We start from the raw sequence: 14,678 nt of genomic DNA on the forward strand, positions 1-14,678 counted from the left end.
CTCCCTTTTAAAAGGGATTTTAATCAGCAAAGATCCCTAGCTACTTGACATATTCTCTCTCTGAATTGTTAAAATTTAGAACATTTACAGTGACAATTTGCTGCAACCATGATTATTTCCTGTTTTCTTTATTTAAATTTCACAATTTCTTTTTAAAAAGAACTGTTTTGCTAGTGTGCTAATGAATAGTTAAGACACAAAGAAACTGCAATAGTCTGTAGTTTAAGTATCATAACTATGCTAGAACAGAAAGAATACCACTAATTCAAGTTGACTGAGAGACTGCAATCAATATAAGGAGCATATAAGAACAGAGCATTTTAGTTTTATTTCCTTCATTATTATCAGAAACAACTTAGAAATAGTTATGATTTCTTGGCATTAGAAGGGACATTTTGGAAAGTTTGCTTTGTTTAGAGCCTCATTCTTTGCTGGAGTTAATAGAGTGGTTCACATCTTTAGGGATTTCTCCTCATCAGAAGCGTTTCATAAGTGCCTCTCTCAAAGCAATTAAAGATTGTGTCTGCCCTCTGGAAGCTACGAATTTGATTCATGATGCAAATTAGCTAGATAATTTGCAAAGTACCCTTGAGATTGAATTTTCTCTATTATACATTTCCCAAACTTCAGGTGAATCATTTAATTTAAATAACAGAACCCTATCTAATCAACTGCGCATAATGACATTTTCTTTAAATTAGACTCTATTTTGAATTAAAAGAATTTTATTATAAATTGTGTGCTTTTGGTTTCTTAAGTATATAGAAAGCTTGTATAATTCAGATTTTTCGGTTTCCTGATTTAATGTAGACATTGACTTTTTTATTAAACCTTTGTATTAAATCAAATTATGATATTTTTCTTTTACGAAATTATTATATTAACATGGCTTTAATTCTTTAACTGTATTAAAGCATTGTATTGTCTGAAAATAAGGAATCCACTTTCAAATCAGCCACTTCTAAAATGGAATATATAGTTGATCTAAGAAGCTAGTTAGCTTAATGGAAAGTACCAAATGTGGACTATATAAAATGTTCTTCGCTAAGGCTTCAGATGGGGTTTCACTTATTTCCATAATAGCATCATACTTCAATGTTTTGTGTTTTTTTGAAAACACCTGCATATCTTTATGTAAATCGAAGTTTTAAAATATTTTAAGTACATTTATTTTTGATGTTTTAGTGTAGAAAAGCTTTAAACAATTAGTCTCAACTGGTAGGAGAAACAAATATCTTTTGATGGTCTGCAAATAAATTAATTGAGGTTTTAATCAGTAAAGATCCCGAGCTACTAGAAACATTCTTTGAATTGTAAAAATTCAGAACATTCAAAATGACTGTTTTGCTGCATCCATGATTATTTCCTGTTTTCTTTATTTAAAATTTATTTTCTCTTTAGAAGTGCACTTATTTCTGAAAAATCTTAATGAAACAAACACTTAAAACAAATATAAAAACAAGACATTTGGGACTATTAGAGATATTTTAGATTTTTATGACAATGTGAGGGGATATTGCTGCTTTAAAAAGGAATAAAGTAATAAAAATATATCTTAGTTATTTTTTTAAAAGCAATACAATCCAGCAATTGTCTAGAAAAATAGTCATCAGGCTATTGAGTTCAGTGTTTCAAAAAAAAAAAAAATGTTTTGGTGGCACGAGGGCTTTTTCACTGAAGGTAAGACAAAAATAAAAACTATGTTTACAAAATTTCTGTTGGTGAGGTGTTTTTGGTTTTATTTTTGAGTTTTGAGATAAGTGTTATCCAAAACTCAGGAAAGACTGTTTTGTGAATGTAAATTGCAGAACAACTACTATACTTAAGGATCACATCAAGAACAAAACAAACATTTGAAGTTTCATTTATATTCCATTTAAACTGTCAAGAGAGTTCCAGGTGTAGCTCAGCAGTAGAGCACTTACCTGCTTCACAAACAACAACAACAACAAAATCAGACAAGTTCATGTTTGAAATTGTTCAAATCTGTAGCTAAAAACATAACTGCACAAATTACGAATTCTACTTTTAGGCACTTGCTGGGCATATAGTTTATATACCCCACTAAATCAAAACCAATTAGCAAGCAGTATATTGAAAATATCTCAAAATAACATGGAGGAGAAAGATATAAGTGGCTCAGACACCACTACATTCTGTCCTGTGGAAGACACTGACAGACAGTCAATCATGATCTGTTCTACTGAGCCCAGAGGGAGCCAGTCAATCCTATTCAGCCTTGTTGCACTCCAGCTCTTCCCTGACACACATCATTTTAATAATGCCATGGTAAGACAAAACAGAAAAATACTAAATGTCAGAATTTGGGCAAGAGAAAAAGCTTGGAAACTCTAAATTCAACTGTCAAAAGAATCTAGTGCTACAAACTTTATAAACAAGATGCTTTCACTTAACATGATTTGTTTTTTTAACAACTATTCTATAAAGAAAATTATCTTTCTATAGATTATAGTCATAAGACTGAGTGATTGTGATATATAAATATAGGTAGTAAACTACTCTGAAACCCAAATCCAGTGCACCTTCTCCTCCAAAACATACAGCATGCCTCATTGACAAATTACCCCCATATATTTCTTAGAATACAGAAGAATACATGGGGTAATGTTTCAAGAGTTGTTACTTAGAGTGCTCATTGTTACTGGGAGTTGTTACTTGGACTTCAGGGACGGAAGACAGGTAAAAGTGACTTCAGCAATATAGAAAAATGAATATCTCACATAACGGGAAGACACAAGGCAGTAATTCAGCATCTCAAAAACATCACTGACACAGGTTCTTTCCATTTTTTTTACTTTGCCATCCTTAAAGTGTTGGCTTTGTCCTTGGTCTTGTTCTCTCAGAAACTAGATAGCTGCAGGGACTCTGCATCCCATGACATATAAGGCCTTAAAAAGAAAATTCTGGGTCTGGGTGTATGTGTCTCGGTGGTAGAGCATTTGCCTAGCATACACAAGGCCCTCAGTTTGACAAATAACCTTGTGTACCTCCTTTTTTGAATAGCAAGGAAAACCTTCCAAAAAACATTTTAAGCAAAGTAACCCTCACATCTTATTGGCCATGATTAGCTGTCCCTTACTAAGCCAGTGCTAGGCCTGACTATTGATTTAAATCAAGACTCACGTTCCTAGTATTGGATGAGGCTCACCTAAAGCACAAGTCCACATGGTACCAAATTAGGGTTATTCTGACAAGCTACAAGGTAACCAAAAGCATGTCAGCTCTGTGGCAGTGGTTCTTAACTGAAGCTGTAGCTCCTAGATTCTGTTGCTGGATGTGCAACAGAAGAGAAATCTGGTTCAGTGACATCTTTCCTGACCTATCTGTAAAACTGGATTACTGAGAACCATAGTGCTAGACCACAGCTCAGCAACTTGGATTTGTTGGGTCTCTAGACATCAAAGAAAGAGGATGGACATATGGTCCAGTGACCAAGGCTTGCTCTCTTTAGTACTTTTGCCACTTCTCCCAGCTCCTGTTCATCAGCAGACTGTGTCTTTATTGGTCCATCTTCTCTAAAGCGGTTATAGTGGAAATAGAGAGCCTTGTCAATTTAGTTCCTTCCCAGATCCAGCCAGGAGTGCAATGGTCTAATTACTGTTGGCTCAATTGCTTTATCTAAATTGGGAAGATGGGTTTTGACTAGCCTTTAAATTAAAAGGTTCATGATCAAATTCCCAAACATAGAATGACTTAAATGTCTGACAAAGGGAGAAACTCCTAATAGGAGAGGGAAGCTGTCCAGTTTGGGCCTAACATCTTTTATTATTCCTTGTCCTGTTAGGTAAAATAATCTTGAACAGAACCTGAAGAAACCTCCTGTACCCAGAGAACTAAGGAAGCCCTGAGACACCCGGCCTGCTTTAAGTGTCTAGAATCTACAAAAATAGATAATTAGTGCAGACTTTGACATACACAATCCCTAAGGGGCAAATGACAGTAAGCAATAAATCCACATAGACTTCTGCACAGTGATTTCTTCATTCTTGTCCTAAGTTTTGTTCCTTCCTGCAGTTTTCTCCGAATTTTGGTGTCTTGCCACTCAGAGAAATACCCCTCCCCCAACACACACACCCCTACTTTATTCTCTGCAACAATCTAGGCTGAAGAAAATTCACTTTCTTAAAATATTTTTTTTAGTTGTAGATGGATACAATATCTTTATTTTTTATTTGTTTTTATTTTTTTATGTGGTACTGGGGATTGAACCCAGTGCCTCATCCATGCTAGGCATGCGCTCCACCCTTTAGCCACAACCCTGGCCCTTAAGGAAACTTATTTTTAACAAGGTAATATTTTCTACAGTACTCCAATCATCTCAGAATTGTTTCAAAATCAACTAGGATACCAATTTGAAATAAAGATTTAATGTGTCTCACCCCATTCCTAACATCAGAATCTCTGAGGGTGGTTTGAAGTTCTGCACATTTTCCTGTACATTGGTCTTAAGGGATCACTGAGCAAAAGGGGGAAAGGTCATTTTTGGACTTTTCCAAAAGGAAATAATGCCTGCCTCATTGGTTATTGTGAGAACATCTATGTAAAGTAACTGCATAGTAGGTGAGGTTAAAAAAAAAGTGGGGGAGTCAACTTTTACAGTAGTGCCTAGAATATGATAGGTGCTCAATAAATATCTGTGATCAAATGAATTCAATAACTGCATTTTGTGGGTGACCCTACCTTCCACCCAAGGCCAATCTCAATATTTTCACTTTTAATAAAAACAAATAATAACCCCCAAATCATTACGAAGGATGTTACTTTTGCTGAATTTATTTTCCAAGAAAGTAACATGAAAGGTTTTGCATTACACAATGAAGCTCCCCCATAACCTTTTAGAAGATGTTTCTTGAATTTCCACTCCCTATGGCAACTGCCACTGCCCTCCCCTAACCTGTCACTCCACCTTTTCTTTCTCTTGAGCGACTCTCCTCCAAGTATCTCTGCTTTCCTCCCCTTCTTAGGCCAAACTCCAGCTGATCTTTCCCACACCGGAAGTCCACTACAGGTCTGTCCCTTGGAACACACAGGGCACTCATGGCCTTGTTTCTCCAACTGTACTCCCATTCATCAAACGGCTCAGCAGATCCAAGTATCTTCGCATCTTCCCCAGGATTCACTCTCCCCAGGCTGCTGGAGACAGGGTAGGATGAAAGAGTAGGCTTAAATATTACTGATTCAGTTATTTTCCCCAATCCACTTAGAAGCTTAAAAATTCTTTTTATGCATCATTAGAAATAATATCTTCAGGTTGTGGCTCAGTGGTAGAGCACTTGCCTAGCATGTGTGAGGCACTGGGTTTGATCTTCAGCATCACAAAAAATAAATAAAAGGTTTAAAAAATATAACATTTTAAAAAAAGAAATAATGTCTTTGGCTTAACTCCAAAGCAGATGAATATTTTTGCCTTGAACCAAATAAAACATTTCTAAGTGCCCTTAAGGTAAACCAATGTAAATAAATTACACTGTTACAATCCCTGCAAGAGATTGAAAAGGATGGAGTTTATAGTTTCTGAAGCAGTGGTTCCTAGATAGGCAAAAAAATACATGCTCTATCTTGAAAACAATACCATCCTTGCCTAAGTACTTAAAAGTGAAACAAAATAAGTCCACTCAAGGATAAACAAGGGTTCCTGGAGAGCAAGGCTATTCCTGGGCTTTTGGCAAGGGGATAGTGTTGACCAGAAGGTTCTGGGAATCATATTTCAAATTACTTTTATCACATTTTCCCCAAGGAGAAAATGAGAAAACAACTGGTTGGAAATGAAAGATTACCTTCCTAGCTATCTGGCAAGACATTGTGTGGCTTCTTATCTCTTCCTTATCCTGTGAGATATTTTGTAACTATTCCTTAAAAAAAAAAAAAAAAAAGGAAAGAAAAAGAGGCAGATGTGGTGATGGTGCACCCTTACTTGGGAAGCTGAGGCAGGACTGCAAGTTCAAGGCAGGCCTGAGTGATTTATCAAAACTGTGTCTCAAAATAAAGGGGCTGGGATTGTGGTTCAGCAGTAGAGTGTGTGCCCAGCATGTGGGAGGCCCTGGGTTTGATCCTCAGCACCACATAATAAATAGATAGATAGATAATAGATAGATAGATAGATATTTTAAAATAAATAAATAAATAAAATTTTAAAAGGGCCAGGCCTGTGCAAGGTTCTGGGTTTGGCTGGAGAAACACAAGAAAGACGGGGCACTTCCCCTACCATGTTTTAGAAAATAGAGCCCAAGAGTATAAAGAAATAGCAAGTAGAATATAAACCTGACTGATCAGGAAAATACATATTAAGCATTGAGAGGAATTTGTCCCACAGAATCCAATGGGCCGGCTTTACCGTGTTATTACACTTCCTGCTTTCATAGTTCGGTGTCTGGATTCCTCCTTTCTTGCTTCCAGGCTTTTGGTGGAAGTGAATCATCATTTCTAAGGAATGAAGACTGCAATGATTCACAGGCAAGCTTATTGGACACCTCACACTGCAAGAGCTCCTAAGAAGGAGACCTGAGTTTTATGATTTTGCTTCTACTATTTACTGAGTGACCCTGGCCAAAATACTCATCACGTCAGAACCTCTGCCTCTGTACTAAGACGGGAATTACAGGTGTTTAACCACCCCACCAAAGATTTCGTGAGGGTCACTGAGACAATAGGAGAAATACTTCATAAGCAAGATGACTAAAACAGGATCCTAGCAATTCTGCCTCCGCGTCAAAATGGCATTTAACACATACCCAGGTGTAAAAGACTTCAGCCTCTCTACACAACCTTACCAAACCATCTCAAAATCGGGCACTTGCTAGGGAAAGCCAGTGTTTAAACACATTCTGGGAGACCTAGGGCGGATCTTGAGACTATCTGCCAGACTCTTGGTGGAATTACTCTTTCTGAATGCCAGCACAAGTTACTGTTGGTGGAATTTGGGGTGGGGTTCCAAGTAAAAGCTAGGAATGTTTTAAGAATGGTTTTCATTAGGGTGTGTCTTTGAGAGTGATGGGGGAGTAGTTTTCAGCAACTCTTTCTAAGTGCATGAAGTCCTAGTTTCCACTTAAGACCTCAACAGTCATCCTGTCACCTACTTCTGCTAGGGAACACACTTCCAACCCCCTTGCCCAGATTCTACTAATGGCCATATGAACTGCCCTCAGGATACACAGCAGCTAGTTCAGACTGTACTTGTGTCCGGATAGGAAAATTATTAGATTAAGGATTCCAAGTTTTAGTATTTTCTCAATTGTTCCTTTGCTCCACTAACCTCTACTAGGCAAAGTGTATCCAAGGACTCCATCCAGGGACCAGTGGGAAGAGAGCACTGAACCAATGTATTCTAGAAATGTCATAGGATGTAGGACCGTCAAGAGATCTCCAAGGGATCTTACCTACGGATTTACCCAACAGTTCTAGGAGCCAAAGCGCCTTCCTCAGGGGACCCCCTGTCTGACGTCGGCCTGCTCCTGTCTGCAACTAAGAGCTGGGTCCTGGGAAGACTCTTCCCGCACTCCCCAACCCGCGCCTTCCGCTACTCCACCACGCAGACATCTTCGTTTACCATCGCCACCACCCCCGCCAAGGGCTGACGGCTTCAATAAAACACGGTCGTGGGAGCCTGTTTTCAAGAGGCGGGTTTCGAGAAAGGTTCTCTCTGCCTTTCAGCGCGGGACTCCCGCGGAGGGGGTCGGTGGGGCGGGGCGGGGCCCACTGTGCTCCGCCCGCGCGCGCGTCCCTTTCACCCGCTCCGCCACCCGAGGCGCCCAGACCCGCGGGCGGGCGCGCCCCAGTCCGCAGGCCCAGTGTCGGCGGCCGGCGGGGCCGTGAGGCGGCGTCGGCTGTGCGCCCCGGGGCTGCGGTGGCGGCTGTCGCGGAACCGGGCAGAAGCCCGCAGGTGCCCGGCTCCGGGGCCGCCTGGACCCGGGCAGGGCGGGCCCCGGGCTCCTCCATGCTACCCGCCCCGGGGCTGCGGAGGTGGCCGGGAGGTGCCCGCGATGGCGGCAGAAGAGGAGGCTGCGGCGGGAGGTGAGATGGCAGGCGGTCGGCGGCGGCTCCAGGTGGGGCGCGCGGCGCGGGGTGGTCCCCAGCCTGGGCTCTGGGCAGCCATCGGCCAGCACAGCGACGCCAGATCTGCCCACTTGGCAGCAGGGAAAGGCCGGCGCGCGTCCCCTCCGCCCCAACATCTCTTCCGATGGTCTCTGGGACCACGGCCGTCCCTGAGGGCACTGGTGCTGTGGGGGACCGGGGTGCCCTCTCGGGGAGTGGGACTTAGGGAGTGGAGCCCGGGAACGCCGCCGGCTCTCAGCAGCCCGCAGCGGGTTTCGAGGGTGAGCTGCGATCCTCCTGCCCCCCGTCACCCTGCGATGGTGAGCCACCTTCTTGCGCCAGCCTGCAGTGAACTTCAGATTCTTTTTTCTTTTGAACAAAGTAATTGTCCTCAGTACTGGAAGGAGCTCGGCTTCTAGGAGCCCATCCCCTATAAGCTGGCAATACTCGTTTCCAGAACTGCCCCCCGCCCCCCGTGGGGGGAACAGGTGAGCGCGCCGAGGCAGGTCCACCACGTTTCGCACACCCCAACACCAGCCGGTTCTGCGATGTACCCCCAGCACACCCGACGAGCGCCCGGCAGCCCTCGCCTTTACCTTTACACCTTGCGTAAACTGACCAGTGGAGTTGGCTCCCCTCTGCCCACAACCCCGCGGTGCTGGGGATCCCACCCAGGGTCTCACGCCCGCTAGGCCAGGGCTCTACCCACTGAACCGCACCCCCTTGATCTGTGTTTTTGAGGAGCTTTTGTGAATCGAGTTGGGAGTTACACTGTCTTTTCCTCTTGCTTGTACTCTCTGGTAGTATTCTGTGGTTTCTTCATGGGACCGTTGTGACCACTACTCGCAATTATAGAATAATTATAAAAAGCTGTTATTTAAAGCAGATGGGAGGCAGGGGAAAAAAACAAGTAGCTAAAGGCAGGCAGGCAGAGAGAAGTCATTTGTTTAAATGACCACTTTCCTTGTGGAATATGGTGATGGAGTTTTAGATTCTTCTCTGAGAAATGGCACTGAGAAGAGGTAGCTTTCAAAATTTAATGCAGTGGTGGGAATGTAAATGAAGGGACATATCAAAAATTCTATGGTTTGAATATTTATAGTCTTCCCAGATGATGCAAAGACATGGGTAAACTTTTCTGGAAAAGAGACGACCACCTCTCTATTCTGGCTTGTGACTGAGCTCTGCTTTATTATGTCAGTAAAGCTAAATCCTTTTGCTTTAGTTTCCTCCTCTATAAAATGAGGCTAACTGTAGTTATCTGCTTTATGGGATTGTTAGGATTAAATGAGATATTATAAAATGTGTATAAAATGCTTAGGTCAGTACTTGGGAAATAGTAAATGCTCTGAAATATTGGCTTAATGTAATGATTCATTTATAGCTTCAATTTGCTTGGTGAAATTAGTGAGTCCTGTCTCTTCCATTAAGAAAGTGTTGTCCCACGTGAGTTAAAATTGGGCTTAAAAAGAAAAGAAAAGAAATACAAGTGCAGCTAGTAGTTCTAAAAGCAGCTTTCCTCAGATAAGTCTCATGGACTTGTGAGAAGTTTTTAGATAGTGTATTTCTTTCTGTTTAGCTGAATACTGCCAATGTCTTGGCTTGGCACAGAATCACGAGCCACCACACAGCTTTGTAGATTCAAACAGCAATCTTTATTCCCGACCTCACACCGGCCTCCACACACGTTCTGGGGCAATCCCGTTCTCCTCCGCCCAATTCACCTACTCCACGAGGCTTTTTTTCCAATATCCCATTTGAATCTCACCAGAACTCAACGGGGAACAAGCAGCAGGAACACCCTAATCCCGGCAGCAATAATCTTCAACCTCCAACTTCCCTAAAACACCTATTGTCTTAAACCGGGAATGCCTTAAAACCAAATTATCTTAAACCCGGATACTTCCTAAAACCTGGATCCACCCTGGTCATTGAGCAGGGTCACCTTTCTCAAACACACATGCAAGGTCACAGCAAATTTCCAAGGCAAGTCCATTTAACATGGGGTACGCTGGCAAGGAAATATCGATGCGTCATTCCTACTTGGCAATGGCCCTCAGCAGAATACCAAAGGTGAAGCAGATAACAATCAATCAAAATTAATCTTCGTAAATGGTTCCATGGAGGCTGAAATTATTGAGAAACTACTATGTCCTAGGCCTTTTACAAAAGGTACTTTCCTCAGTCTCACAGCAACCTTGTGATATTATCTGCATTTCACTAATAAGAAAACAGAGACTGGTCCGAGTGAATCCTCTGACCCTGGGGCAGGTGCAGCCTGAAAACTACAGACCTGGAGTTAGACTCTATGGTTGCTGCCAGTGCTTTCCTTTTTTCTCAGCTCTCTGGGTGGCACTAATAAAGTGTGCTTCCTTCCAGACACCTCTTTATATTAGGAGGGTGAAAAAAATGTTTTTGTGGGCACAGTGGCACACACCTGTAATCCCAGCAGCTCTGGAGGCTGAGGCAGGAGGATTGCAAGTTCAAAGCCAGCCTCAGCAATGTAGTGAGGCCCAAAGCAAGTTAGACCCTGTCTCAAAATAAAAAATGGTTTGGGGATGTGACTCAGTAATAAAGTGCCCCTGGGTTCCATCCCCAGCACCAAAAACAAAACAAAACAAAACAAAAAAACTAAACTAAAACAATAAAAAAATGAACAATGAGCCTGGGGTTGTGGCTCAGCAGTAAAGCACTTGCCTAGCATGGGCTAGGCCTTGGGTTTGAGCCTCAGCACCACATAAAAATAAATAAAATATAGATATTGTGTCCATCTACAACTAAAAAAATTTTTTTTTAAATGAACAAGAAAAAAAAGTTTTTACTATTTCTCCTCATTCCTGGAGGGAAAACAAAATAAAAGCAGGTCTCTATATCTGACACAGGGGTCATAATTTTTCTTACAGAAAATCCCTGAAAAGGGGCTGAGGTTGTGGCTCAGTGGTGGAACACTTGCCTTGCACATGTGAGGCACTGGGTTCTATCCTCAGCACCACATAAAATAAATAAATAAGTAAAACAACTAAAAAAAATTAAAAAAGGATCCCTAAAAACTCCTTTTTTCCTAGGCACTTTGACATGGAGTTCTCATGGTCAAATTAAAATCTAAAACTGGTGATGGTGGCAGGGAACCAATGGTTTAGCGTACACTGTTGGAAAAAAAAAATAACAACTTAGGACTGGCTTGGAAGATGCCAGCTCACTTACATTTTTTGACAAGTTGATGGTGTAACGCTGAGATTAGTTAGGCATATTGCCAAGTGACTGGGCATCTTCCTGGTAATGATTCCAGAGTCCTTGGAGCTAGGGAGAGGACATCTTGAGGGAGCCACCCATGTCCAAGACTGCCAGTGTGTGTCTTGGCCCTGGGCATCTCTGGACAGCTTTCTCACCTTCCTTTTTCTTACCATCTCATGTTTTCACCCCTGACATTATCAGACCCAACTTTTTTGAGATGTAGTTGTGCAATTTTAGTGACATAAATTTATTTTTGTGACTCAAACCAAAAGTCATTTCCCAATCCACATTGCATAAACTCCTGTTCCTAGCCTCAATTTCTAGGTGGAATTTCAACCACAAGTGCTTTATGCAAGATAAACTAGGATGGACTAATTATTTTTCACATGTGGAAGGGTTGAATTACTCAATGCTTGGGATCTGGGTCATTAGTCAGCATCAGCACTGTCATCTGCATTATCAGGGACTCAGAATGTGTCAGGTGCTCTGCAGGCGGCAAGGGCACCTAAGAAGACATCTGTTCTGATGCAGTGATTTCCTGTCCTGTTTTTTGCTGCCTAGGGTGTCTCCCCTGGTTCTCAACATCCCAGCCTTCTAGAGTCCCGTGCCTGGGCAAGGGCCCCCTCCTTCCCTGTGGCAGGAGGCTGTAAAAGTTAAGAGCCCCCAAGTATAAGCTCTTATTTGCAACTGGTATCTCAGGTGGCATATGTTCTGGGTAGTAGCAGATAGTATTTCTAGGTATTGGCTGATAATTTATGAAACACTCAGCTTTGTGTGTACCCCACACTGTTTTCTTCTCCTACTTGGGCTCTGTCACTGGTCACTGATACATACTATTAATATTATGTCCTGTTAAGTTAATATGACCTATCCAACTTTTTGACTTAAAATATTTTTAAACTTCTTTAAAAAATCAGTCCAGTTACACAATATTAAAATTCTTATCTGGAATACTTAAATGTTGGTTGGCATGATAGGAAACTGGACATTTTTTAATTTTTTAAAAATTTTTAGTTGTAGATGGATACAATATCTTTATTTTATTTATTTATTTATTTTTATGTAGTCTTAAGGATGGAACCCAGTGCCTCACCCATGCAAGGCAAGTGCTTTACCACTGAGCCACAACTCTGGCCCTGGACATTTATTTAAGTAAAATAATTATTGGGGTTTCTTTAGTCTTTAATCATCTGGCTTAAATCTCTAGATAGTATCTTGGAGTTAAAAACAAGCAGTCTAAAGGAAAAGGAAATGTAGAGAGAATCATCTTTCTACCTCATATGGCTTGCATTGTAGGATATTTAGAATTAAAGGTTAAGATCATTGTTTAAAACAATAACTTTAGGGGCTGGAGATGTGGCTCAAGCGGTAGCACGCTCGCCTGGCATGCGTGCGGCCCGGGTTCGATCCTCAGCACCACATACAAACAAAGATGTTGTGTCTGCCGATACTAAAAAATAAATATTAAAAAAACTTCTCTCTCTCTCTCTCTCTCTCTCTCTCTCTCTCTCTTTAAAAAAAAAAAAAAAAAAAAAAAAAACAATAACTTTAAAGACATTCAAGATGCTTAAACAATATTTTCGACAGGGAGATGTAGCTCAGTGGTAGAGTACTTTCCTGTCATTTGCAAGGCCCTGGGTTTCATCCCAGCATTGCAGAGGAAAAGAGAAGAAAAAAAAGAAAGAAAGAAAAAAGGCTCTTTCTGGAGGGCTTCCCACTGGCCAAACAATACTTTGTGTATATTTTTAAGAGGTTATTTTATATTTTCCAAGCGCATTGCAGAGAAAGTGGGGAATTATCTAGTCTTCTCTTACAGAACACCTCCTGTTGTCCCCCGATGTGGGTTGTGCTGTTATATGGGAGGCTCTGCCTTTCCCCAACTGGCCTCTGGCTCAGTTGTCAGCTGTTCCTGAAGTGCCCTGCTCACCCTAGACCGGCCTGAAGAATTTTGGATTTTGGTGTGTTTGTTGGTTGGTTGGTGGTGATCAGAATTGGACCCAGAGCCTAATATACACAGAGCATACAGTATACTACCCCTGAGCGACTCCCTTCCCCAAAGACTCTTACCGTGCCGAATGAGTGCTGTCAATGCAAGTGACGTTGCTTTTGTCTGTCTCAGACAGACACTGTGGTATGGGACAGTGAGCAGGATCTTGGAACCACACCTTTGTGTGTGTGATTTCCAGTTTCATTATTTGTCAGCTATGTGACCATGGCCACAATATTTAGTTTCTCAGAACCCCAATTTACTTATGGGGGTAAAAATACCTAACTCAGAAGGTAGTTGTGGCAATTAAATGAGATAATGTTGACAAACTGTTCAATGTACTCTGACCTTCAACAAATGCTTTTCTCCTTCCCAGAACTCCCCTCCAAAATTGAAATGAGTGTCCCCTTCTGTTTTCACACTGCAGTATTTTTGTGTGTCTGAGATAACACTTGTGCCTGTTTGCCACAAGTTATTTATGCAAGTTTCTTAGCTCCACCCTTAAATTGCAATCAAAAAATCTACAGCCTAGGAGGGCAGGGTTGGTTCTTACTTATCTTTATAATCTCCAATTCCTTGCACTTATTAAGTGCTTAATAAAGGTTTGTAGATTTTGAATGAATGGATGATGGTTTGTTTAAGGTGTGGACAGGATTGGTTCATTCATAAAGGATCCATTAAATACTTGCTAACTATTTGCCTGGCAAACAGAGACGGAGAGATGGTTTAAGGGAGAGGAGTGGTCAAAGAGCTTACAAAACATTGGCCTGGGTGAGAAATGCAGCCCAAATATTTGCAGTACAGAACAGACCATGGTAAAACACAGGCTTACTGCTGAGCGTCAATTGACTCTCCCAGAGTTGGGAAAAATTGTGGAGGGGATATATTAGTATAGATGCATAGATAACTCTCAAGAGATCAGAGAAGAAGAGGCCTTCCAGGGGACAGAATAGTCATATAAGTGGAAAGTCACCAGTGATAAGCTTGGAAGAAATGACATTAGCATTCTTTGGTTTGGACAGGAAAACTGCAGAAGGAAGAATTGGTCTGTGGAGGTTGCATTGCTCATGTTCTGTAGGGTTCTCCCTACCACATCTGTGATGTGACATGGACAGCTAACACAGAAAGCTTGTCTTGGGGAAAGGTGTTTTCCAAAAGGAAAGATATGTGCATCTTCTCTTTGGCTCCTGGGTGGCAACAGAGCTTTTCTATCACCATGAAAGGCTAATGAGAGCACGCTTCTGATGAGTACGAAAGCTGGAGAGCAGAGTTCCTGGTTCCCACCTGTGCTTCTCATTCAGCCGGCGGGTGGCTTCGTTTTCTTCTCTTCCCTGAAAGAGCAGCTATGTCTATCTTTAAATCCATTTCACATTGTTCTAAAGAACATCGCAAGAACTATTCAGTT

The 14,678-nt window shown here is 41.6% G+C and overlaps 1 protein-coding gene across 3 annotated transcripts in view; it reads left to right on the plus strand.

The window, feature by feature from the left end:
• Positions 1-7,780: 7,780 nt before the first annotated feature.
• BMAL2 (basic helix-loop-helix ARNT like 2) overlaps positions 7,781-14,678 on the plus strand; it is a 74,311-nt gene continuing 67,413 nt past the window's right edge. For all 3 annotated transcript variants that reach the window (XM_081309044.1, XM_081309045.1, XM_081309046.1), the window contains exon 1: positions 7,781-8,031. In XM_081309044.1, the coding sequence (XP_081165170.1) occupies positions 8,001-8,031 (31 nt within the window). In that variant the 5' untranslated portion in view covers positions 7,781-8,000. The remainder of the gene's footprint in view (positions 8,032-14,678) is intronic.

This window comes from Spermophilus citellus (assembly GCF_964194105.1).
Source record: "Spermophilus citellus genome assembly, chromosome: 10".
Classification (NCBI taxonomy): domain Eukaryota; kingdom Metazoa; phylum Chordata; class Mammalia; order Rodentia; family Sciuridae; genus Spermophilus; species Spermophilus citellus.